At 38.1% G+C, this 26563-nt stretch overlaps 2 protein-coding genes and 1 long non-coding RNA gene across 5 annotated transcripts; all 3 read left to right on the top strand.

Moving 5' to 3' along the window:
* Positions 1–669: 669 nt before the first annotated feature.
* Positions 670–9224, top strand: enkd1 (enkurin domain containing 1). 3 transcript variants are annotated; one of them, XM_057830952.1, is made up of 8 exons: positions 670–732; positions 1090–1189; positions 1255–1479; positions 2035–2201; positions 6287–6430; positions 6633–6766; positions 8227–8378; positions 8475–9224. In XM_057830952.1, the coding sequence occupies exons 2-8, from the start codon at positions 1105–1107 to the stop codon at positions 8633–8635; spliced, it is 1068 nt and encodes a 355-aa protein (XP_057686935.1). In that variant the 5' UTR covers positions 670–732; positions 1090–1104; the 3' UTR covers positions 8636–9224. The 3 variants fall into 3 exon arrangements, with proteins under 3 accessions (XP_057686935.1, XP_057686937.1, XP_057686936.1); XM_057830954.1 differs by having other exon boundaries at positions 8242–8378; positions 8475–9220; XM_057830953.1 differs by having other exon boundaries at positions 689–732; positions 1095–1189.
* Positions 9225–9432: 208 nt separating this feature from the next.
* On the top strand, positions 9433–26551 carry polb (polymerase (DNA directed), beta). The gene is made up of 14 exons (XM_057831714.1): positions 9433–9638; positions 15828–15885; positions 15953–16019; positions 16895–16969; positions 17054–17112; positions 17280–17329; positions 17418–17469; positions 17877–17931; positions 20218–20290; positions 20371–20441; positions 20517–20603; positions 20685–20752; positions 20834–20973; positions 25323–26551. The coding sequence occupies exons 1-14, from the start codon at positions 9578–9580 to the stop codon at positions 25415–25417; spliced, it is 1011 nt and encodes a 336-aa protein (XP_057687697.1). The 5' UTR covers positions 9433–9577; the 3' UTR covers positions 25418–26551.
* On the top strand, positions 11146–14878 carry LOC130913256 (uncharacterized). Its single transcript, XR_009062739.1, has 3 exons — positions 11146–11542; positions 11608–11658; positions 12051–14878. It is a non-coding gene; the product is annotated as an uncharacterized LOC130913256 (long non-coding RNA).
* Positions 26552–26563: the final 12 nt, after the last annotated feature.

The raw sequence follows: 26563 nt of genomic DNA on the forward strand, positions 1-26563 counted from the left end.
TTGGAAAAAGAAATGCGCCTAATTGTGTGCCGAGTTAACTTTACATACACGTTGGATTTTGCATTGTACGGATTTCAGTAATGAACAAATAGTTTTACCATAAGAACCTTTATTAGTATTTGATTCTTGTTTATTCAGTTAAATAAAACTCATAAACAATCCCATTCATCCACTAAATGACGTCAAACAATCTCTGTGATGTCATACTATCGAAAATTACCTCATTGTTTAAAAAGGAAAATTTACAATTTATAAACTATTTCAAATAACATTGAGTTCAAAACAGATTAATCATTAACACAACAATAATCACAGGAACTTCAATAGAAATAATTTTTGAAGTAGTTTCATATGCTTTTATTTTGAGAGGGTTTTTTTTCCATTTCTTTAGTCATTATTTTCATCTACGTGACAGCCTTGCCCCTCTTGAGGGCGACCTTGTATTTCAAAAGCCAATAGGGCGACAGTTATATGGAGCCATCGGGTTCAAATTACTCATCAATATTAAATATTTATTTTGTTCCAAAATGACGCACGAAATGATTTTTTAAAAATTGCAAACCTAGACAACAGAATTATTGTTACTCTTAAAAGTTATGTTTCTCATGATTCGACTTCATCAGACTCGAAACGCCATTTGACACCGTCGTCATGGAGACGGAGGCTCCGGCCAAACAGACGTCATCAACCTGCGTGGCTCACATTAATTCTACGTTTGAAAACAACACCCAGGTAAAAGAAAAATCCGGGGCATTATTCGCGCAACAAAAAATATGCTTTTATGATTCATGCTCGTCGTATTGTTTGTGTTGTTCATTTGCAGTCACGTGTCGGAATTAGTGAGTTTTATCATTACTAATCCCCACTGCACACGTTGTTGTTGCATCTGAGCAACAGTTGTACGACTGGTATAGCTTCTGTTGCATTCTAGATTCCTTTGATCATATTATTTGATTTATTTTACATCAGAGTGGAACTGTCCCTCTGCTAAATTGCAATTACATCAGTCTTTATGGGGAATATGGAACTATGCATAGAGCTGTTTTAAGGTTATAAATGTGCATTTGCTGACCTTATGAATGCACACAGCACAGCTTTTCTTCAATGTGTGAAGGACCTTCATCGATATGTGGACCAATCCCTCCAGACCCGTCACTGTTTCCCCAGTATTACAAAAGGCCTGCTTCAGGTTCGTCTTGTCGGATGTATGCATGGATGGAATAAATGATTCTCATGAAGTTCTTTCCTTTCCAGCTCTGGGTCGTTTGGAAGGAAACAAACGGGGTACGGCGACCCTGCTGTCAGGGCCCTTCGCTCCAGATCCTGTACTGCACCCCGAATGCTACAGCGCGAGAGGTACAGCACGACGTCCACGCATCAGCGCAAAAGCTTCTCACATTCTAGAACGTGGGCAGAGAGGTGTCATAAGGGAGCTCCTGGAAGCGGATTGTTATCCTGCCACAGAGATAATTAAACCTAGTAAGCCAGTCTTTTTTCATTTCTATATGCGGATTGATAGATGAAGTTACAGGTCCATACAGGCGAGAACATCAAGACTGGCCAACAGTCTGTATCCACAGGCTGTGAGGCTTCTGAACTCTGCCCCCCTCTTACAGACAATAATCCACATCCACCAACAACAATGACTCTGAACTAGTTTGCGTTGTTGCAGTATGTCACTACTCACTACTTCCTCTTCCCTAACCCTTCCCCATTGGTTGATGGCCAATATACTTGATTAACTGATCTGGTTTTTGCACTGATTTATAACTGTTATTGTCATGTATATTTTGCTCTGCACTTTAGCACTGACATGACTTTATGCTGCTGTTGAATCTTTGTTGTACTTAAGTCCAATACTGTGTCAATGTTTACACTTGGTACTTAGGGTATTTATTATATGTGTTTTGCACTTAATCAACTTAGGTGTATGGATGCTCCGAACAAAGTTTCGTTGTGCTTTTGTAACAATGACAATAAATATTCTGAATCTGAATCTGATTGAGTTTAGTCATCTGTCATTTTGTCCTTCAGAAGAGCGAGAGTTGAACTTCCGTAAAGAGAACATCCTACGTCTTCGGGAAATCCAGAGGCGTTGCAAAGAAAGTGAAGCTGAGAGGGCTCGCTCCGCTCCACTCAAAGCTTTGTGGACTTCTTCTAAATACGACAATATCCGATCCAAATTCATGGAAGACTTACAGGTAACGATCGCTTCTGTTGAAAAGTTAAGGAAGTGCCGGCAATTCTTGTAGCACATACACTTCGCTGTATACAAGTTATGTAGTTCATTTACCAACCATTGCCACTTTCAGATATAACACTATAGTATTAATGTATCATGTGACCCAGACTATACACACAATGTGTTTTTTAAGGCAGAGGATCATTCCCAACTAGCTTCTTTCAGACATATAGAGTGAGCCGGCATGCTCATTAGAGGTGGAGTGAAAAATGACACGTTTTTAATACACCAGTCTCTAAAAATAAAAATAAACCATTTGACGTAGAGTGAACATTGGTCGAAAGCGCAGATTTCAACCTTTCTCCCAGTTTTTATTTAGCACCGATAGACCATGAAATACCAGCAAATTCTGAAAAACACAGGGCCATATTTTCGTGCGCTGACTAAATCTAGGCAAAGTGGTGTTTCAAACCAGTTTTTGGACTGGTTTTCCCTTAATTTACATGTTTTATTCCATTTCTTTCAACTGCTAGTCATCTATCTGGTGGGAGAAGAAACTGGTTTGCTCAGTGGAAGGTTGGCTCTCACTTCGTATGAGGAAGTACAACAATGTTCGGGCAGCACTGACTGCACTGACATTAAAAAACATTTAGGTAGCATTTTACACCATGACAATGGTATGTGATGCAAGGATGCAACAATGCAACGAATAGAATACAATAGAATAGAATAGAATAGAATAGAATAGAATAGGTCTTTATTGTCATTGTCAACAACGGAACATTGTGAACAACGAAATTGGACGTGGCACTCCAGTATAAACATAGAGTAGAGCAAATAAGTATTTAGTCAACCACCAATTGTGCAAGTTCTCCTACTTGAAAAGATTAGAGAAGCCTGTAATTGTCAACATAGGTAAACCTCAACCATGAGAGACCGAATGTGGAAAAAAAAAACAGAAAATCACATTGTTTGATTTTTAAAGAATTTATTTCCAAATTAGAGTGGAAAATAAGTATTTGGTCACCTACAAACAAGCAAGATTTCTTGCTGTCAAAGAGGTCTAACTTCTTCTAACGAGTTCTAACGAGGTCTAACGAGGCTCCACTCGTTACGTGTATTAATGGCACCTGGTTTAACTCATTATCGGTATAAAAGACACCTGTCCACAATCTCAGTCAGTCACATTCAAAACTCTACTATGGCCAAGACCAAAGAGCTATCGAAGGACACCAGAGACAAAATTGTAGACCTGCGCCAGGCTGGGAAGACTGAATCTGCAATAGGTAAAACGCTTGGTGTAAAGAAATCAACTGTGGGAGCAATTATTAGAAAATGGAAGACATACAAGACCACTGATAATCTCCCTCGATCTGGGGCTCCATGCAAGATCTCTCCCCGTGGCATCAAAATGATATCAAGAACGGTGAGAAAAAAATCCCTGAACCACACGGGGGGGACCTAGTGAATGACCTACAGAGAGCTGGGACCACAGTAACAAAGGCTATTATCAGTAACACAATGCGCCGCCAGGGACTCAAATCCTGCACTGCCAGACGTGTCCCCCTGCTGAAGAAAGTACACGTCCAGGCCCGTCTGCGGTTCGCTAGAGAGCATTTGAATGATCCAGAAGAGGACTGGGAGAATGCGTTATGGTCAGATGAAACCAAAATGGAACTTTTTTGGTAGAAACACAGGTTCTCGTGTTTGGAGGAGAAAGAATACTGAATTGCATCCGAAGAACACCATACCCACTGTGAAGCATGGGGGTGGAAACATCATGCTTTGGGGCTGTTTTTCTGCAAAGGGACCAGGACGACTGATCTGTGTAAAGGAAAGAATGAATGTGGCCATGTATCGAGAGATTTTGAGTGAAAATCTCCTTCCATCAGCAAGGGCATTGAAGATGAGACGTGGCTGGGTCTTTCAGCATGACAATGATCCCCAACACACAGCCAGGGCAACAAAGGAGTGGCTTCGTAAGAAGCATTTCAAGGTCCTGGAGTGGCCAAGCCAGTCTCCAGATCTCAACCCCATAGAAAATCTGTGGAGGGAGTTGAAAGTCCGTGTTGCCCAACGACAGCCCCAAAACATCACTACTCTAGAGGAGATCTGCATGGGCAAATGGGCCAACATACCAGCAACCGTGTGTGAAAAGCTTGTGAAGAGTTACAGAAAATGTTTGGCCTCCGTTAATGCCAACAAAGGGTACATAGGAAATTATTGAGATGAGCTTTTGGTATTGACCAAATACTTATTTTCCACCATGATTTGCAAATAAATTCTTTAAAAATCAAGCAATGTGAATTTCTGGGGTTTTTTCCACATTCTGTCTCTCATGGTTGAGGTTTACCCATGTTGACGATTACAGGCCTCTCTAATATTTTCAAGTGGGAGAACTTGCACAATTAGTGGTTGACTAAATACTTATTTGCCCCACTGTATGTATTCAATAAAATAAAATAAATAAATAGGAAAATATATGCTCCAGAGCAGTCTTTTTCAACCGGTGTGCCGTGAGAGATCGTCAGGTGTGCCGCGAGAAATTATCCAATATCCCTTTTTTTTTTTTTCACATCGTCGGGCGGAGTTGGAAGGAAGGAGTAGGTGGAAAGTTCTCGGTCGTGTGCAAATGAGCAAGGTATTGCTCGTGTTGCGTTCAAAAACTGCTCGGATGTCTAGCCATCAGCCACCTTGCTGTCCGCGACAATGTGGAACCCAGCACGTCTACTGTACATTTTGTACTGTACACTTTGTTTAGACTCGTCAAGTGTCGATATACACGAAAGAGTCCTTTCTATTTTCTCCATATGTGACGACCGCCAATCCTCCCCCTGTGTTTTATTCCAACACATTGTCGAGGACAGCAAGGTGGCTGAGGGCTAGAAATCCTAGCAGTTCTTGAACGTGACACAAGCAAATGAAATCCCCAAATGAAACAATCCTTAAACTATGGACTATTTTGTTCACCTTTGTGAAAACACAGAGAAACAGGCAAGTTTTTGGAGAAAAACTACAAAGGTAAATGAGAAAACTCTTCAAAGCCAGTTAGCTTGTTGCTGAACTTGCTGCTAAATCCAAAAAGTCCCACACTGTGGCAGGGACAATAATACTACATGTCTGCAAAGCCATTGTCAGCAAGATGCTCGTCATTAAAGACATTGCTAAAGTCCTCCTGTCTGATAATTCTGAGCTTTTCAAGCCTAACTGCTCTAAAAAATAAAAACACAGAGACACTGAGAGCTGTTGAAGAAGGTTCCTGCCAGGATGTCGGATTTGTGTTCATCTAAACAGGCTTAAGTTTCACACTGAGTAAGTATAAATATTGACAAATTATTTTATAATCAAACATACTATAGAGAAAGTAATTTTGGAACATTTTTGGTTTGTGGTGTGCCGCGAGATTTTTTCTAATGTAAAAACGGCCCGTGACTCAGAAAAGGTTGGAAAACACTGCTCTAGAGCTATAAGTGCAAAATTATAGCTTGCTTAGACTGAATTATGTCCAAGACAGAAATAGTGCAAATTAATACTCCTAAACAGGCTTAACCCCTTAATGCCTGCAACATTAGGCAAATTGTCAGAGAATCCCAAAACTTAAAAAATAAGGTCCTAATGGTACTTTTTTCAAATTTGTAGAAAAAGAAAAATCAAAATGAATATGTGTAATAAGCACTCTTAATATCTATAACCCTAGCTAAATCCAGGTTTTTTTTCTCATGGAACCTGCAGATGCATGTGTTGACTTGCATCCATCTTTTCTTTTTAATTTCAAAATTCTAAATTAGTGTCAAAATAATGACATTCTGAGTGTATCAAATGTGATACACTAGGCTAAAAGGGGTCAATGTTGAACAATTTAAGATTCATCGCTCCAAATTTGAATGAAAAATTACCATTCAATTCTATAATGATATATACCTCTAGAACTTATGTTTCTGAAACAGATTAACGCTTATATTCATACAACAGCACCTACTGCAAATAATCCATAATGCGGAGCAGCCGATTCTGTTCACACATTAGCGTGAACCGCTCAAACTCTTTCACTTTACTGGACTTCAGGGCACATCTGAAAGGGGCTCATGTTTGGTTTTCGTACAGATTACCAGTCCGGCCGTGAAACCGCAGTGTCGAAACTTTCTCAAGGCTCACTCTAAAAATAAAGTGCCGCCGAGACCGCACTCGACATCCACCGCTGTGACCCTGCGTCAGTCTTGCACACCCATACAGGACAAGAATTTGCAAGTAAGAAAAGCTAGTCATTGGTTACTGTCGATGGCAATGGACAACCAATCCGTTTGAACTAGGAGAAATCGCTGCAAATTTCTCTCAATTCAAATGGATTGCTCATCCATCACCGTAAGAGCACTGAAACGTGATCTTTCACAGCAGCTTGTCCTTGTTGCTAGTGCACCTTTTCCTATGTGATTGTCCATTCATTTTGCAGGTGAAAGGCCAGACCATAGACTTCATCAGGTATAATGCACTGGCTGCAGGAAAAACAATGCAGAGGTCACAGTCACTGACAAACCTGCAGGATAAACCAGTGCCCAGTGCTGCGATAGGCCAGGTTCCTCAGTAGTGGGTGATGTTCTACTAGAACAGGGGTCGGCAAGCCGCGGCTCAAGAGCAGCATTTGGTTCTTTCAATCCCATTGACAATGCCAGACGCAGAATCGCGTGGTGTCCAATCATTCTCTTGAATTTAAATGAGTTTATCTCTAGTAGATGTCCAATCTATTTGAACTGGGAGGGGGATGTCTTGCGCAGTCAACGACAGCCACTGAGTAAAGAGCAGATGTTTTGACATGGATCAAATAATCTTTTAAAAATCAGTTGAAAAATATCCGAGTTGCTACTTCATTTAAATGTCAAGGCATTGGTTTTGATGGAAACACTGCCCCTTCCAACATGGCCGCTCTGAGGCCATTTTGGTGCACTGAAAAGTCTTTTCATGCTTCTGCCATGAATTGAAATGAGTTTATCACTAGTAGATGTAATTTGACATTTGTTCATTCACACTCACTTTAAATTGATTGGAAATCTATCGCTGTAAATGACCATCAATATGAGAAAAGGTGTATTTGGTTTGATTTTAGATTGTAAATTTTTCAAACGTACCGTATTGGCTCGAATATAAGACGGTGTTTTTTGCATTGAAATAACACTGAAAAAGAGGGGGTCGTCTTATTTTCGCGGTCTAGACATTGTACCCATTCACGACACTAGATGGCGCCAGATATCATTGAAGCGATGTTCTGTCATGACAGATCTCAGCTACTCTCCCCATTCACGACGCTAGATGGCGCCAGATATCATTGAAGCGATGTTCTGTCATGACAGATCTCAGCTACTCTTTTTAGTTTAACCAGTTTGCATTATTTTATTGCAATGTTTTTCCTTATTCAGATTTGTTTCAAGACTACAGTTAGTTAGACTTCACTTTGATGGTTAATGCAGTTATTGCAATTTTGTTGTTTTATCACAATAGATTGGTTTATTTACATTTCAAAAACCAGAAGCCATTCATTTACGAATGTGATTGCACTTTAGTTTACACATTTAAATGTTCAGATATTAAGATTTGAATGAGGCAAAATAACCTGCTTTTTCTCCCAAATATATTGTTATAATCATTTGTTTCGGATGTACTGTAATTATTTTCTGTATAAAAATTAATTTGGTGTTCAAAAAGTATTTTTTCAAACTTGAGTGAAAAAGTGGGGGCGTCTTATAATTAGGGCCGTCTTATATTCGGGCCAATACGGGGTAATTCTAAATTTAAAGATGATGGTGTTCTAATACAAAAATAAATATGCAGACATAAACTATTTGGCCTCCAATAGGCAAACTATGGTTTAACTTAAAATGTTGTTTTCTGTTGCATTTCATTAAATGTTAGATGTCAAAGGGCTTTTGTGGCTCCTGGTATTAACCTTTTGGGTGGAGATGGTCAAAACAGCTCTTTGAGTATATAAGGTTGCTGACTCCTGTACTAAGACAATCAATTAGAAGTGTTTGTTATCACATAACCTGACAAAGTTTGGTTATAAACAGCATAAAAGAGAGGAAAAAGCAGTGGCGTAAAGAGGAGGAGGAGGAGAAAAGGAAGAAACTTAATCCATCAGTTCCAGATGGACACACTTTAATGACTGACAGCGACAGGCAAGAAACTCTGAAGAGGCTGAAAGAGAGTATGCCTGTTTCCTTGGCTCTAAATTCTAACAGATGCACTGTCTAGAAGTTCATTACGTAGTATCTGACTTGAATACGGTGTTTTGTCTTCATAGATCATCGCTCTTTGGTGACAGAGTTGCTGTTGCTGCCGCTTAAAGCGGACAACCTGAGCGTTCGCGCGCGCCGCGCTTACCTCGATAGAAGACTTTCTGAGATCGAGGAAGCGATCAAAATATTTTCCAGGGCTAAAGTTTATGTCAAACTTAATTCATAACCTGTGAATAGGAAGCAGAAGGACATCCACATGCTGAATGTTTTAAAAGCTGGTTGTGACTGTAGTTAAATAATTTCATGTTACGCTTTATCATGTGAGCTACAGTATAATTTAATTTAAGAAGGCATGCTTTTTGTACCATGAATTGGGAAACTGCCAACTATAGAAATACGTGAAGGTCGATATCGTTAGTGTATGATGTGGTTTTTAATGAGAAATGTGATTTATAAAATATAAATGACTATGGATAAATATTGATACTGTATTGTATATATTGTATATTACTATACATTATTTGTTGGGATCAAAACAAATACTTGATGTGCAAATCCTTGTAAAAAAAAATTTGAATACAAAGTAACTTTTTTTTTTTTTTTTTTTTAAATATACTGTATAGATATTCTATAGTCAGCCACTAGATACAGTTTAAACAATACTACAAAATACTGTGATTCAAATTGTAACAAGAATTGATATGAAATTATTTTATTTTGCGAATTACATCATTTTTAGTGACTTTAGTGCTTGTTTATAGTTTTGTGTATTCAATGTCAAATGAGAAACTTTAATTAAAGTGCTTTAGAAATGAAGTATTTTTATCTCCCTATTCTGAATGTTTTTTTTTTTTTTTTTGCTATGAAACTGTCATCAATTACAACTTTTATATAAGTATAACACCATTTACCATTTATTTACTGAACGAACTTACTTTTTGATCACCACCAACGAGGCCGTCAAGTCGACACGCCGATACCTGACGTCACGACGTAAGTCACGCCCTACCAGCGTGTCACCCCGCCCCTCTCGCATTTTAAGTCATTGTTCACGTAGTGTGTGTGATAGCCAGACATTCGCTTTCTAAAAAGGCAATTAAACGTGTTATAAGCTTGTCAAAAATCGGTGAATTTCTCTCTGGGTGTTTGACGATTGGACGACTCAGCCATGAGCAAGAGAAAAGCCCCGCAGGAATCTCTTAACGAGGGAATCACAGACTTCCTTGTGGGTATGTACAAAAAAAAAGCTAGCCGCAGAGCTAGGCTAAACGCTGGTTACAGTGGGACATCTGCATTTGAAATACATGCAAACGTTGAATCAACTTCTCTAAATATAGGCGAGAAGTCGTTTGGTAGTCATGTTACGTGTGTTAATGTGAAAAACAGAAATAGACGGTAAACATTTTTTGCTTTGGAGACATTTAACACCCGCTGCCTGCTTGCATGCAGTTGTACTCGTCCCTTTAACTGATTAGATTAACCATTTAGGGACAGTACTCAAAACCCTTAAACCTTTATAGGGCAAGTAACCATTTTTCTCATTAAAAAAAAAAAATATTTTTTTTTTTTGACACGTAAGATCTTTAAGCTTTTATAGGGCAGCTGAATATGTATATATATATATATTAAAGTCTTAAATACTAGCTTTATATAATTTATATATGGTGGAAAACAGACAAGACTGAAAAAGCAGTTTCTGCTTTTGCACCCCTCTTTAAAATAAACAGTATTTTAAGCCAAAAAAACTGTTGTGTTTGATAGAACAATGTGTCTATATGCTGCCATAGCAGATTGATGGAGCAATAAGCCCCCGAACTATTTTTAATTTGTCCATTTTACCCTGGAAACCCCTGTTTACAGATGTTGCGCAACCGCTTTTGTTTCAAACCAGCCATAAAAAGAATGTAAGTAAACATATTATTTGAAATGCCTGTCATTTTTAGCTTAGAATCCTTAATTGATGTCTAATATTTAGTCTAAAAAAAGAAAAATGACTTTAAAAAACTATTCATTCACAAATTTTAAACTTTTAAACAAATGACATCACAATGAAATAATTGGCGTCTGTAAAAAAGTCAGATATATACCTTATAACTATCGCTTAACCGTATTTTTTTCGTTACTGTCGCATTTTCCCCAATATTTTAGATGATAAATAATCGATCCAAACAAAGAAAATTGGGGGGGGGGGGGGGGGCGTTTAAAAGGGTAAATATTAGGGCTGTCAAAATTATAGCGTTAACGCGCGGTAATTAGTTTTTTTAATTAATCACGTTAAAATATTTGACGCAATTAACGCACTTGTCCCGCTCAGACAGTATTCTGCCTTTTGGCAAGTTTTACAGCAAGGCTTTTTGTGCTGTCTAACAGCGAACTCTTGTGGTGGCTTTGCGACATGGTTAATTGTTTTCTTGCCAGTTCATTATGGCTGCTTGACGTCTCGGGCTGACGCCTATGTTGTAATTTTGTGCTTATATGATCCTTGGACAAGATTTGTCCGTAAGTATGGTTGTTGTAAAGAATGTACATATTATGTTAGTAAGCGAAATGTTATATTTTTTGTATGAACGCTTTTTGTTTATGTTTAGTCAACCTGTATAGCGTGCTAAGCTAACGTTGTTGCTAATGCAATGCTTGTGTACTTTTTTTTTTTGTAGTTTTACGACTGTCTAAAGAGGACAATGGTTTGAGGCCATTTTATTAATAAATCAGATGAAAAAGGAAGAAGTCTGATTATTAAAGGGGAACTGAAGAGGTTTTCAGATTTCGCTCTTAAGTGTTTTACTCAGTTGAATTGTATTAAATGCGTCATTCGCTCTCTCAAAAAGTCACTTAAAAAAAAAATAATAATAATTGACCGCGTAGTTTTTGAGTTATGGCCATAGCAACACCATAGCAACGAGGGACGCGCCGTCCTGCCGACCCCTACCTCGTGACGTAACTTCCAGGAAGCCTCGCCACCACTCTGAACACGGAAATATAGCACCACGCTATCCTCGCCATATATTGCAAACATTTTCTGGGTTTTACTCGCGGGATTCGTCATGCCATCTCGATGTGTAGCGATATGAATTACTCACAGGAAGACTCGAGACTCTAGGAGTGGTCCAAAAAAAAAACTTCTCCTGCAAAGGTTTGGACCGTTTTTGTTAGCATGCATACAGGTCCCCAATCGGCTCATTGTTTTCATCATTTCAGCCACGACAGCTTTGAAAACCTACAACAATGCAACCTTGGTTTTCCAAAGACGTAAGTAGAACATTAATGGCTTTTTTTTTTTTTTTATAAACGAGGGAGACTCCTACTGCCAGTTTGTTGAAGTGCGACATTTTTTATTTATTTTTTTGCTGTTGGCCTGTCGTAAGTAGATAGGTTGGCTGACATGTCGTCTACTCATGTGATTTTATTACTATATCAATAGGTGTTATGTAAATTCAAATGTCCCCAGCACCAAATAGGTCCTTGGCTCGTTTTTTTATATTTCAACATCAAGGTCTGCCTATTTGAAGAGGGAACAATAGCATCAAATAGTTGCTGGTATGACTGGGGCATTATTATTTGATCACCAAGAAATTATTATTAAATTAAAATTAGGATTCATCCAATATTTTCATGCTGCTGTGATTTTTTTTTCCCTCCAGGAAGCCAAACATAAAAAATTAAGTGGCGGAAACCCTCAACACGATGAAAAAAGCGTTGCAAGTCAGTTGCCACCCAGTTTCCCAAAATCAAGAGAGAGTGGGTCGAGTCATATGATGACCGAAGTGATGCGGTGTCCAGCGATGACGACTGAAGAGATCCTATGAGGCCTGCCAGATGCTGAATTTCTTCCGTCTGCGACATCAGATGACGATGATTTAGGAGAAATAAATGTAGCAAATTTTGATGACATGAAATCATAAACTAGTCATATATACAGTACACATTTTTTAAAAGAAAAATCAAGTTACCTTCATATTTTAATGATAATGCATTATCTTTGTATAGAGAACACTTCATGCTACAGAAAAGAGTAAATACATATTTCCCACTGCCGTTATCATTTTTCAATGTTCCGCTAGTCCGTTGCTATCCTAACTTTGTGTTGCTTACTGAAATTATGCTCTTTGATGTGTGCCGTTGTGTGCTTGGTATAACATGTTGTGTCACAATCTGACAACGAAAGCTAATGCTGATTCAACATAAACCTGGTATCATTATTGCGGCCTATTGAATATTTTTTCAGAATGTAATATAATTACAATATTTTATATAACAATAGAATACATTAAACAGTCAACAAAATGTGTCAATGTTGTTAATTTATGGTTTTATTTTTTTTAATGAAATTCATGCCCCTGTCAGTGCTTCAGCCTCTGCAAGTTTGGCTCTCACGTCTGGGATCTCCTGATGACACAGGCATACTCTTGGAAGGGTAATTACTTGATGGTTTACAGCAACACCTGGAAAATAAAATGGTTTTGTCATTTATTTTAAAATACCAATAACATTTCATTCATTTAGCCACATTTGGGCTAGCTTTACCATATTTAGATCGGTAGGAGCTGTCCCATTACCTAATATCCAGTTTTAGCTATGTGTAGAGCATGGAAAAATATACAACCATGTAATCGCATTCTAATAAAAAAAATCACGATGCTGGACTTACCACTCACTCTCCCGTTCGTGAAGTGTCGAGCTGTCAATTGGCATCATGACGCCATCTGCTGTGTCAAGTAAATCGCCGTCATCTGACGCCTCAGGTTCAAACATGTAGGGATTAATTGTAGTTCATCTTTCCTGGGAGCCTTTGCCATCGGTAGCGTCACGAAAGAGCGATCCTGAATGGTTACCTTTGGTGGAAATATCACTGACATCGTTGTTGCTGCTATGTTAGCTGTGGGTAGTCTTCTGTTGCCTACGTCACACTTCCGGGTTTGCGAAGGGACCATTAACGGAGTGCAAAAAAAATAAAAAAACGCAAATTATCCTTACAATTACGTGTTGATAATGTCATGGTTGTTTTGAGGAACTTGTCCCAAGTTTATATTCATAAAATTACACCAAAATCCGGAAAGGTCTTCAGTTCCTCTTTAAGGCGTCGTTCACTAGCTGTCTAGCTTTGGAAAAAGTAGACGCTTCGGAGTGAGGACAGCATAGACAGATTTAAATGACAGTAGAGTGAAATGCCCACTACAGTCCTTATGTACCATATGTTGAATGTATATATCCATCTTGTGTCTTATCTTTCCATTCCAACAATTTATTCTACAGAATATATAATTTACAGAAAAATATGGCATATTTTATAGATGGTTTGAATTGCGATTAATTACGATTAATTAATTTTTAAGCTGTAATTAACTCGATTAAAATTTTTAATCGTTTGACAGCCCTAGTAAATATATGAAAATGAAGATCTCGACCACTCCTTGATGTCTGCAATTTCTGCATTGCGACCCTTGTTGTATTACCATGTTTCACCCTTAAAATTCCCCAAAAATCCAGCTGTGGCCATTCATAGTTGTGTCTTGACTCTCGGTGATACATGCTACATGGAGTTTTTGGTCCGAAAAGAGGTAGGTACACGATAATATCTCGTTAAAATCGTGGCATCTTTAATTTTGCTCTCGCCTCCAGTTAGGGTTTTTCTGTTTAATTTTTTTTTTTTAATGCCCTCCTGTTCAAATTTTTTCATCCCCCAGAAAATTGAGATTTTTAAGCTTTCCAATTATGTATCACACATGCATATATGGTTAGGTTTAGGAACTCGTGCCCGAGTACATAATTTTAGAAAAATGCAATTGATTGAAAAAGATTGGGATTTTATTTTTTTTCCAAGTGCTACAAAACAACAAGATAAGATGTACAAGGATATCCAGCCATCCATCATCTACCGTTTAGTCCGGGATTGGGTCACGGAGGCAGCAGCTTTAGCAGGGAAGCCCAGACTTTACTCTTTCCAGCAACTTCAACCAGCTCCTCCAGCAGGATCCCAAGGCGTTCCCGGGCCAGCCGAGAGACATAGTCTCTCCAGTGTGTCCTGGGTCGTCCCCGGGGCCTCCCGCCGGTGGGACATGCCCAGAACACCTCTCCAGGGAGGTGTCCAGCACGCAATATTTTTAGAAGACTGGAATTGCGTAAATAAGTTTGTTTTTAAGATTTGTATTAATGGCTACAAAGCAATAAAGTATTCAAGATGGACAAGGATAGTGTCAAGAGAAACGATAGAAAGTATGTCGTGTGATAAACTGATAAATTGTTGAGGTATCGTATAGGTACTCTGTATTGGCAGGTACTAGGTATTGGCAGGTCCTCAAAATCAGACTAACTCGGGTTGAAAAAATATGCGATCAGGACAACACTAATATACAGTATTGATTATATTCAATCAATACTGTATTTTATTCTTGATATTATGTTTGTATTGTTTCATAAATGTATTATTATATAATGGTTATAATATAACTACCGTATTGGCCCGAATATAAGACGGTGTTTTTTGGATTGAAATAGGACTGAAAAAATGGGGGCGTCTTATATTCGTGGTCTAGACGTTATACTCATTCACGACGCTAGATGACGCCAGATATCATTGAAGCGATGTTCTGTCATGACAGATCTGAGCTACTCTTTTTAGTTAAACCAGTTTGCATTATGCATTATACAATGTTTTTCCTTATTCAGATTTGTTTCAAGACTACAGTTACAGTTAGACTTCACTTTGATGGTTAATGCAGTTATTGCAATTTTGTTGTTTTATCACAATAGATTGGTTTATTTACATTTCAAAAACCAGAAGCCATTCATTTAAGAATGTGATTGCACTTCCGTTTACATATTTAAATGTTCAGCTATTAAGATTTGAATGAGGCAAAATAACATGCTTTTTCTCTCAAATATATTGTTATAATCCTTTGTATCAGATGTACTGTAAGTCTGTAACTATTTTCTGTATAAAAATTGATTTGGTGTTCAAAAAGTCTTCAAACTTGAGTCTCGAAAAAGAGGGGGTCGTCTTATAATCAGGGCCGTCTTATATCCGGGCCAATACGGTAGTTACAACCCCATGTAATACTATAAAGTAGATTTTTTTTCTCCCCATAGTATTTAACCCATTGCAGGCCATTGACGTCAGTACACGTCCAATTCATATGAAGTGGGAAGACTGGCTGTAAATGCTCATCTTTGAGTGCCATTGACAGCGGTAGACTTCCAGTCCATTTTGACTTGGCGAGGCAAATGAATGACTATTGATCCGCCCCTCTCAGTCAAAAAGGATTGGACATCTAGCGATGGCAGCTAATGAGTTAAATGAGTGCCCTCCATGGGTAAAACAAAAAATTCAGAATTCGTGCATGACACGATTAAAGGTACACGATGCTGTCGTCACAAAAGGTGAACTAAACCGAACCTCTGTTTTTTTTGTGTGTTTTCAGAGCTAGCTAACTACGAGAAGAACGTCAACAGGGCAATTCACAAATACAATGCATACAGGTAATGAAACTCGCAATGAAAATGTTGAGACGATTGCCTCAATTCGTGCCTAATATTTTAATTTTAGGAAAGCAGCCTCTACAATTGCCAAGTACCCTCAAAAGATCAGAAATGGGGAAGAAGCTAAGAAACTGGTATGTACAAGGTTTATAAAAAAAATTTTTTTTTTTTTTTTTTTGCGTTTGTGATCTTTTTGCACCCAAACTCAGCAGGGATAAGAGTTTAACAAATTTTCTGTCATTGACGACGATAGGCATCCAATTCATTTTTTCACAGTCAGCCTCCCCCACCTAAAATGGATTGGGCATTTATCGCCATCAATGACCAAGACCTATGATCACATACTGTCAGCCCTTCCATTTAATATGAATTTGACTTGCTATCTATGGCTTATTTTAGACTACGGATACAGATTCTGACACTCAGCTGTGTGGTATCAGCCAATACGTACAATACCGATACCACGTTTTTTGAAAAATACACTTTTTATTTTATTATCCTCAATAAGTACTTACTAACTTGAATATATGGTCATTGCTATCACGGCTAGGTCAGATGCTGCTTAATTCGGTGTCTGTCAGTGACAACACTAGGCGTCACATGTAATTGAAGCGGGAGGGCTGGCATCGAATGAATGAATGTTCATTAGCTGCCACCCTCTCACTTCAAATGAAATGGACTTCTACTAGTGATATGAAAAGTGGTACAAAAATACCGTTCAGCGCCCCTACTAAAATGTCCTCAGGGGAGCCATGTAGGTAGGGGCGATTTTAACATCAAAGTCAATGCATCAACATTAAAATTAAGTATTGACTAGGTTATTTCTCAACCGAGATTGTTTGTTTGATGTCAACCCTTCCACTAGTGAGGTTGACCAGCAGTTGGAAACTAGATCCTGAAAAGTAAATATTGTGCAGCATCAGCACATTCCTTCAAACTTGCCGATACCGATGATGAACATTTTAGTGCTGCAACACTAGTTCTAATGTTACTGTGGATGTGTTTATAGGATGGAGTTGGGGCCAAAATAGCTGAAAAGATTGATGAGTACCTACAGACAGGAACACTACGGAAACTGGAAAAGGTGAGGTCTCGGGAAAACCATTTTTATCATGTGACGCTTAAATCAATATCATAGAAAAATAACATTATTTCCGCTGCACTTCAGATTCGAAACGATGACACCAGCTCCTCCATCAATTTTCTCACAAGAGTAACTGGAATTGGGTATGTTTCTGGAATAACGCGTTACGGAAAAATGTTATCCAGGCAGAATGTAAAAGACATTTAAACAAAATATTAGAAATTCCAAGTTCCTTTTATCATCATTTCTGAACCATGTAAGCAGTTTATAAAATAGCGAGACCTTCCTTTCTGGGGTGTGTCCACTTTAGCCCAGCTGCTGCCAGGAAGTTCTTTGAAGAAGGAGTGAAGAGTCTCGAAGGTTTGTTGAGGTCTTAACACTGAATAATTACATTTAAAATTTCTCTTTGGCAGCACCGCTGAGTTTTCTGTTTATTTCGCGCTTTTAGATTTGAAGAAGATAGAACACAAGCTTAACCATCATCAACAGATTGGGCTCAAGTGAGTAAACGGACATGTTATCTGATTAAAGGAGCAATATTGGTGGCCAAACATTGCACTGTGGCCAGGATCAAAATATTGAGGCTCACAACATCCCCTCTTGGGCTGCCAAATAAGAGAATCATGCTGCATTTCAGAAACTGGAAAATGCACTTTCTGAATAAATTGCATTTGTAGCTTTGTACACATACTTGTAGAGCAAGTACTAGTACACGCACTTGTAGTGCAAGCACTTAACCTTTGAGAATCGTGTTAGAAGTAGTTCCAAAAAACATTTTTCTTCTTTAATATCTATTGAAATCTTAGGGCCAGTTAATGAGTTATTGAAGTGCAAATTTTACATATCGCCTCTTTAAGCTTTAGCAAAATTATGTATGCTGATACATGGATCATTTTACCCTGTTTAGGTACTTTGAAGAGTTTGAGAAAAGGATCCCACGAGCTGAGATGGAAAAGATGGAGGTATTTCTATTTTTTTTTTTTCTTTTCTTTTTTTCTTTTGTATCTGTGGCGGCACATACGCTCTACACTTGGTTCTTAAAAAATTAAGATGAAAATGGGAGTACTTGAGTAATTGCAGTATGTGTGCTATGCCAACACAACTGAGTGAAACCACAAATCCAATTTTTTGAGTACAGTGGTACCTCGACATGCGATCGCTTCGACACACAATCTTTTCGACATCTGATGTAAAATTTGACTTGCCATTTGTTTCTACATCAGAGGACATCCTCGAAATACGACGATTTATGACAGCGTAGCATAGGCCTGAACGATACTGGAAAAAAAACTTGCTGCAATTTTTGGGGGGTTTGTGATATATTGCGATTTTATATTGCGATATTAAAATATATATATATATACCTTCTTTTTTTTTTTTTTTAAGAAATTTTTACTAGATGACTTAAATAGCTGTTTGGAAAGACTTTGGATGACTCATCATGACCACAGTGTACAGTGTTCCATTGTTTTTCGCGGGTAATAGGGACCAGAACCCGCTGCGATAAGTGAAAAACCGCAAAGTAGCACATACCCCCCCCCCCCTTTTTGTGTGTGTGTGTGTGTGTGTGTGTGTGTGTGTGTGTGCTCAATGTATTTATTCAGATCTAGCACTGGAAAGAGATACTTTAAGACATGTTTTTTCTCACCTTTTTCCCCCCCAAAGTATGATTTTAAAAAATGTATATATATATTTATTTTAATAAATGCTTTTTAAGCACTTCAAATGTAATAATTATGATCAGTTTTAAACATAACTGTCCCACTGAATCATTTTTAAACAAGAATAAAGTACTGTAGTAGAAAAATGCTTGGCTTTATTAAATGCTTCTGTTTACCTAACATGGCTGTGACTCTTACAGTGACATGTAAAAATTACAAACTCCTCATAATCACTTCTGGCTTTTATTTTATATGTCTCGAACGTCTCCACATTCTCCCCCCACAGACACACACATTCGTTCCAGCCCGCGCTTCCTTGCAGGAACTGTTTAACAAGTTAAACGATGATTGACAGATTGCTGCCCGGCTTCTTTGGCCAGATCAAAGCCATCGTTAACTTTAATAAGCAAGTGCCGTAGTGACTGAGAGCTGTGAAAGGGGGGGTGAGAGGCTGTGCCAGCGAATAAAACAGAACAAAGGTTTGTGGATTGAAAAATATATATATATATATATCGCACGTCCTTGTGATGGGTCTAGTTCAGGCTTAGCGTAGCAGTTTTCGTTTTACCTCAAGACTGACGCACGGCGAATTTCCTTGTGAGAGAAATCAACATGGGTTCCAAGAATGTTAGTGCAGGTGGTTAAAAAAGGAAAAAGGTGAGCCTTAACATTGAAATGATAGAAAAATATGAGTGTGGTGTGCCGTCCGTGAACTGGTTCGACAATACGGCCGTAGAATGTCTATGATCTCGACGGTCCTCCTCTGACCTCCGTTCACCAGTCTTTATAAGTTAAGATGACAGTTATTATTGTGGTAAAATCGCCAGCTTCGTCAGGTTTTTAATCATTTATTTCAGAACTTGCACAACTCTACATGCCTACAGTCTGCCGCATCTGAACAAAGTGAAAGGAAAATGACCTCTCTCACTTTGTCAAGTCAGCCACGCTGTGCGTTCTGGTACACCACTCAAAACACATCCGCCACATTACAACCCGATTTGTTACATTATTACAGTTATTATTACTATAATTATATTATTCTGATTTCTATTTTTAATTTATTTGTTTTCTCGGTGTAATTACTATTTGCAATAGTACCAGTAGCATTTATTCAGGATTTAGTGTTGGTTTTCAGGCTGTTATAGACTACGGTAACCTGGTTTTATTTCTTAAGGGTTTGAAAGTTTTGCGGATTTTATCTGTTTTATTTGCTGTTTTGACTTTCATTGTGATGCGCCGTTTTTTTATTTCGTTTCTTTTTTTTCATTAATGTCATAGTATAGTACTTTCCTGCCTTTTATTTATCATGAACCATGTTTGTCATTGTTGTAAAGTACTTTGAGGACCTTTCAGGTTTTTGTAGAGGGCTATAGAAATTAATTTTTTTGATTGATTGATTGATTGATTGTGGAGCAAATTAATATGTATTCTTACGGGAAAATCATGCTCGACATACGACCATTTTGACTTACAAACAAGGTCCTGGAATGAATTAACTTCGTATAGAGAGGTACCACTGTACCCTGAAAAAAAAACAAGTGTAGTTGAGTCTGAAAACATATTGTGGAAAACTGTGTTCCCACACAGACACTTATCATTGGGGAGTTGACAAAGATTGACACGGAATACATCGGAACGATCTGCGGAAGTTATAGGAGGGGTAAAAACTTCCCAACGCCTTTGTCATGTGATCATAGTTGAGTCCCAGTAGCATTTAAGTCCCTTGCGTGAAATTTGCAGGTGCTGCATCGAGTGGTGATATTGATATTTTGCTAACCCACCCGGACTTCACTTCACAGTCTGAAAAACAAGTAAGCAATATGTTAGATAAGCGTTAATTTGTGTTGCTGTGTCATTTAATGTCAACTTCCAAACTTGTGCTTCAGCCCAAACTCCTCCACGCTGTGGTAGATCATTTAGAGTCCATTGGCTTTGTGACCGACACTCTATCCAAAGGGGATTCCAAGTTCATGGTGAGACCGCTGCGTTGTCAAGTTAATGACAGTCGAGGTACATGAAGCACATGACGACAATTTAGCTCCTGTTTTTCCCAGGGAGTGTGTCAGCTGCAGCAAGGAGATGAAGATGAGGAAGAATACCTTCACAGGCGCATTGATATAAGGTGCCATATTTTTTGTACATGACTCTTTTTGTATTTATTTTAAGACGTTCTATTTATGTTGACACTGCCTGCTGCCTCAAGGTTGATCCCCAAGGACCAGTACTACTGTGGTGTTCTGTATTTCACCGGTAGTGATATCTTCAATAAAAACATGAGAACTCATGCTTTGGAGAAGGGCTTCACACTCAACGAGTACACAATTCGGCCACTTGGCGTCACTGGTGAGTATTTTATTCACCACTGATTCACCCAATTCAATTTGTTTTTATTTTGTCGAGCCGTTCAAATTACAAAAACCCTATGCGACTCGCAGTGTGATGGGAAGGCATCCATGTCTACATTCACATGGGGCACATTTATTTGGATTGAAAACCTGAACAGAAGGAAAATTCTTCGTAATATTCTAACCCGATTAAGCCCATTCCAATCAAGATTCTATTCCGGATGAGAGGGCTGGTTTATGTTAATTTATACTAGTATTATTATTGTATTAATATTAAATAATGTATACTACATATATATTTAATTCAATATCAATCATTTAAATCAGGGGTGTCCAAACTTTTTGCAAAGGGGGCCAGATTTGGTGTGGTAAAAATGTGGGGGGCCGACCTTGGCTGACGTCCTTTACATAGAACAGTATATTTAAGCAAATTTTAGCAAGCCATTCAGTGTGTCACATTTGCTTAATTATTTTTTTCTCTTTCGACTCTCGGGCTTTTGCGAAATACTGCTGCTGTGACATTAAACTAGCTTCAAGCTGCTTCAATTTCTCGCTGCGTATCTTCCCTGTAATCTTGTCGTACATGTCAGCGTGTCCTGTTTGGTAATATCGTCTCACATTGAAATCTTTAAAAACAGCGACGTCTCTTTGCAAATGAGGCAGACAGTTTTTGCATATTTTAGTGATGAAATGGTCAAATTTCCACCTATCCTTGACGCGTCGGCCGTCACAGTCAACTTTCTTTTTTTTGTTGATTGTCACCATTTTAGAAAATGGAAGTAATGGGTCACACGGAGTAATGTTGCTTACCCCTTAAATATCTCCAACATGAAGCAATTATCAGAGAATCCCTAAATTTGAAAAAAAAAGGTCCTAATGAATCCTTTTTTTCAAATTTGTAAAAACAAAAGTTAAAATGAATATGTGTAATAAGCGCTCTATATCTATAACCCATGCTAAATCATGTTTTTTTTCTCTCATGGAACCTGCAGATGCATGTGTTGACTTGCATCCATCATTTTTTTTTTTTTCAAAAAGAAATGTCTAAATTCTAAATTGGTCTCAAAATCATGAAATTTTAGTTGCATCAAATGTGATACATTTGGCAATAAAGGGTTAAAGTGCTGCTGCCTTTTAGTGGGTAAATAAGGGGCAGCGTTTTGTGTGTAAGCTACTTCATATGCTGTTTGCAGTACTGCTGACCAATTCATTAAGTCTGTGTTCGGGCCAGACGTTATTGATTATTTGACAGAGGCTGGGGGCCGGATGAAATTTGACCACGGGCCGCATTTGGCCCCCGGGCCGGACTTTGGACATGGCTGATTTAAATAAAAGCGCTTTGCTCCCGTATATATTTAATTATCAGCACACAAGATACATAAGGAAATGCTATTCAAATGAGGGGGCGGTCCTAAGTGTGTTGAACTATTCACCTGTTGGTCAAAGGACATGCAAGTGCAGCGTTCCACCATATAATGCTGCCTTCATATGGTATCGTAATAATTAGGGCTGTCAAATTTATCGCATCAATGGGCGGTAATTTTTTAATTAATCACGTTAAAATATTTGACGCAATTAACGCATGCACGGAATGTCCCGTTCATGCGTGGCCTCTGAGAGTTTACAATGACGCCGTTGTAGCACATTGAGAGCAAAAAGGCAGATAAATGCGGGTGGCCATAGGCATTCATTGGACCACGCCTTCTATTGGCTTAAGCTTTGGCAGCCACTACTATCAGTCATGGTTGCCCAACTTCCCATCATGCATTTGGGTGGAGCAGGAGACAATCTTTTTCTTAACACGCTTAATTGAGCACAACGCAGAACATACTGTATACCATTTGCAGCCACCTCTGACAGTCTTGGTTGCCCCACTTCCCATCATGCATTTGGGCGGAACAGTTAAGTCGCTACAGTATTATTATTATTACATTTAGTGAAAGCACAACAAAAATAATATTCCTATCCCTCAAAAAAATAATGTTCACAAAAAGAAAAGCACTCAATGCAAAGAGAACTCGCATTCCCAATCAAAATAGCTACTGTATGCAAAACACACATAAAACTTATTCAGACTTTGCCTTGGCTAGATCTCTGATTAATTTAAAACGCGCCATTGACACCTTGTGGTGTATTTCAATCACTACTTCACATAGTTAGACACTGTGGAAGAACGGCAAGGAGCCTGATGTGACGTCACCGCTCTGTGACGTCAACAATGGCGAGTTATTAGTTTATTTGTTCATTGAAAATTTTACAATTTTTATTAAAACGAAAACATTAAGAGGGGTTTTAATATAAAATTACTATAACTTCTACTCGAATTTATCTTTCAAGAACTACAAATCTTTCTATCCGCGGATCCCTTTAACAGAAGAAATGTTAATAATGTTAATGCCATCTTGTGGATTTATTGTTGGAATAAACAAATAAAGTACGTATGTACAGTATGTTGAATGTTTATGTCCGTGTTGTCTTATCTTTCCATTCCAACAATAATTTACAGAAAGATATGGCATATTTTAGAGGTGGTTTGAATTGCGATTAATTACAATTTTTTTTTAAAGCTGTGATTAACTCGATTAAAAAAATTTTAATCGTTTGACAGCCCTAGTAATAATGGTAAATACCACTTGTTGGATCAAAAATTGTATGTGAATGCTGCCTCAAGTCGTGTTTTCTAGTGGAAAAACTGGGATTTTATTATGATACCAAATTTTCCGAGATGCGTGGACCTTTGACTTTTCAAAATGGCAGAGCGTGTAAAAGAAGTTGTGAATGGTAACCCAGGTAATACACCACACGCATCTGTGGCAATGTAGCGCCCCAATTTCCACAAGATGCTATTTACGAGCACAGCGTCTGTGGAGCGGCTCGATAGGTTCACGCGAGGATTGAAAGAAGGCGCGAGAGTAGCGGGTTTTTAGAGATAACAACACAACAACCTTTTGCCTTTCAGAACCCGCATATTAGTTAGCTTTCTTAATGAAAGAAAAAAGAAGTCCTGTGCTGAAGAGGAAAACGATTGTAATGACAATGATTTTAACATGTATTTTGCAAATGAAATGCCTCAATGAATCTTTTTTCAATGAAGCTCAGTCATCCTAGAACAGTTTTAAGACGCTTTTTTGATTAATTTTCTAAAGTTAAAGCGCTGCGCAGAAATTATGAAAATAATTGCATATTATTTTGAAAATCGACCGGATCCACCATATTTTTACACAATTGACTCCCGGTCTGCCCGATCTTACTTACTAGTATTGACGCAGTAGGCTTGCGTCCCACGACAAATAATAAACTTTGCCATTCGTTTCGAGTGCGATGCATTTAACTGCCTCTGGGACGCGTCTGAAACGCACCTGCTCCACAACTCGTGCACTCGCTGCTTGACTTTAACGACCGCGTTTCACTGCGTTGACACGTCGCCAACACTGATGTGCCGCATACACGCCTGGTGTGTGTTCCAGCCTTAAACACTTTAGATTTTTTTTTACGCCAGCATGATAATGTAGTGTACACATTTATAAAATATTTTGTAACAGTGTTAGCTAAAATGAACTTACTGTTTGCATTTTGATGTGTTTTCTTCTTGTTGTAGTAGATTAATTAAAAGGTCTAAAACTGTTTTACCTATGCAACAAACCAAAATGAAGTATGTGCCTGCTGTTTTTTGGCTACAAAAAAAAAAAAACACATTAACAGGTCATACTCATAATTACCAAATTGCAAGTGGTAAGCATAATCTTTCCCAGACCATGTGAGCATGTTTTAATTTTTAGTTTTAATAGGCGAACAGTTCAACTCAAGGCACACATAGGACCGCCTCCTCATTTGAATAGCATTTCCTTCTATTTGTTGTATACTGACAGCGAAATAAATACAAGAGCATTGTGCTTTTTTTAAATTGATATTTTATTCAATTTATACATTTTTGTATTTATGGTCGGGTTTTTTTTTTCACTTTTATTTATTAACTTTTTTTTTATTTTTGCAGCTTTGGTCCTCCATACACGTGTCGCATTAAGAAGGAAAAGTTTTTGCTGTGCCTTCATTTGTATCTGTTGTTTGTTTTTGCGATCCATGGTGACATTTGCCAGTTTTTGTGGACAGACACAGACATTCGATTCTTGACCACATACGAATGAGCCCAGGACAAATATGAAAAAAATCAGAATTGGACTATTCACACTGCATGAAAAAAAAATCGTTTCATATAAGCAAAGAAATTCGAATTGGCCTGCTGTGTGAACGTAGCCTTATTGTCTTTTCCAGTGGTTATCAACATCACCTGATTAACACTGAAATAACAATCATTCCTTTTTGTGTGTTTTGTGTTTTTTTGTGTAGGTGTGGCAGGGGAGCCTCTGTTGGTGGATAGTGAAAAAGATATCTTTGATTACATCCACTACAAATACAGGGAGCCTAAGGATCGCAGCGAGTAAAAGACAAAGAAGGCTTGTGTTTCAAGTCTTGCACGTGTGGTTTAGTAATATCTCAGAATACGGAAATGTCTTTGGTAGGATTGGAATTTTGTGCACCAACAAATGCACACTACAGGGAGTCCTCTGTTTACGGTGACCTCGGCTGCCGACGATTCTAGCTCGATTGTTTCTGACTTAGCTAGTGCTTGTCTGTGTTTTTGCGCTGGGAGTACCTTTCCTTTCTTTGCTCTTTTATCACATTATGGCCACATGGAAACGAAGCTTAACATTTGGGGAAAAAAAACTGAGAAAGGAGAGACACTGGCAAACATCGATAAACATTAAAGTTCAAAGCCTGTATTTTAGCACAAGTGAAGTTTTCGCCTTGGTGAGAAATACAGTGTACAGTGCTGGGAGAAGAAGATTTTGTACCGGGTAGACATCTGCAAGTAGTTCATAAAGGTGTAGAAGCCAGTAGAACTTGCATATGCTTCCTCAGCAACAGCTGTCTGATCCTCCCCTCTTTCTCTATCCACATAATAGTAAGAATGTAGTATGTATTTTACTTTTTTTATACAAAGTATATTTGACGTAAATTTTGATTTCAACTGTGGAATCTGACTTCCGCGGAACTTACCATCGGAACGGAACTCCTTTGTAGCTAGAGGACTCCCTGTAGTGTTTGTTTTTTTTGTTCTTTTCTGCCATAGCTATTTAGTGAAAACTGCATTAAGTTGGGCCAAGTTGCGTTAGAAATTACAGTACTTAACCAGTGAGTAACTGGTTTTTATGTAGGTTGATCATTTTTACTTGTTGGATTGAGTGGGGCAAATTTGAAGTTTTTTTAATTTTAATTTGCTAAATGTGTTGCTCCTAATTATGATTATAATTTTCAAGACCATATACTGATTATCCTGGTTTAAAGGGGATCGTGTTTGTGTGTTTTTTTTTTTCTTTTAATATGTGCTATTGTGGGCAAAACAGTATAAGACAAGGTTGCAAACTTGCATTGTCATTTTATTTTCAGGGCATTTGTCATATTAGCTACTGTATGGACTATTTGAAACAATGGACTATTTCAGTATGAGCAACACAACCGTGTCACATAGAAATTGCTTCATGTAACGGAATGAATAAAATATTTGCATCTGCTGAGATTACTGTGTG

Source organism: Corythoichthys intestinalis, chromosome 3, assembly GCF_030265065.1.
Source record: "Corythoichthys intestinalis isolate RoL2023-P3 chromosome 3, ASM3026506v1, whole genome shotgun sequence".
NCBI lineage: Eukaryota > Metazoa > Chordata > Actinopteri > Syngnathiformes > Syngnathidae > Corythoichthys > Corythoichthys intestinalis.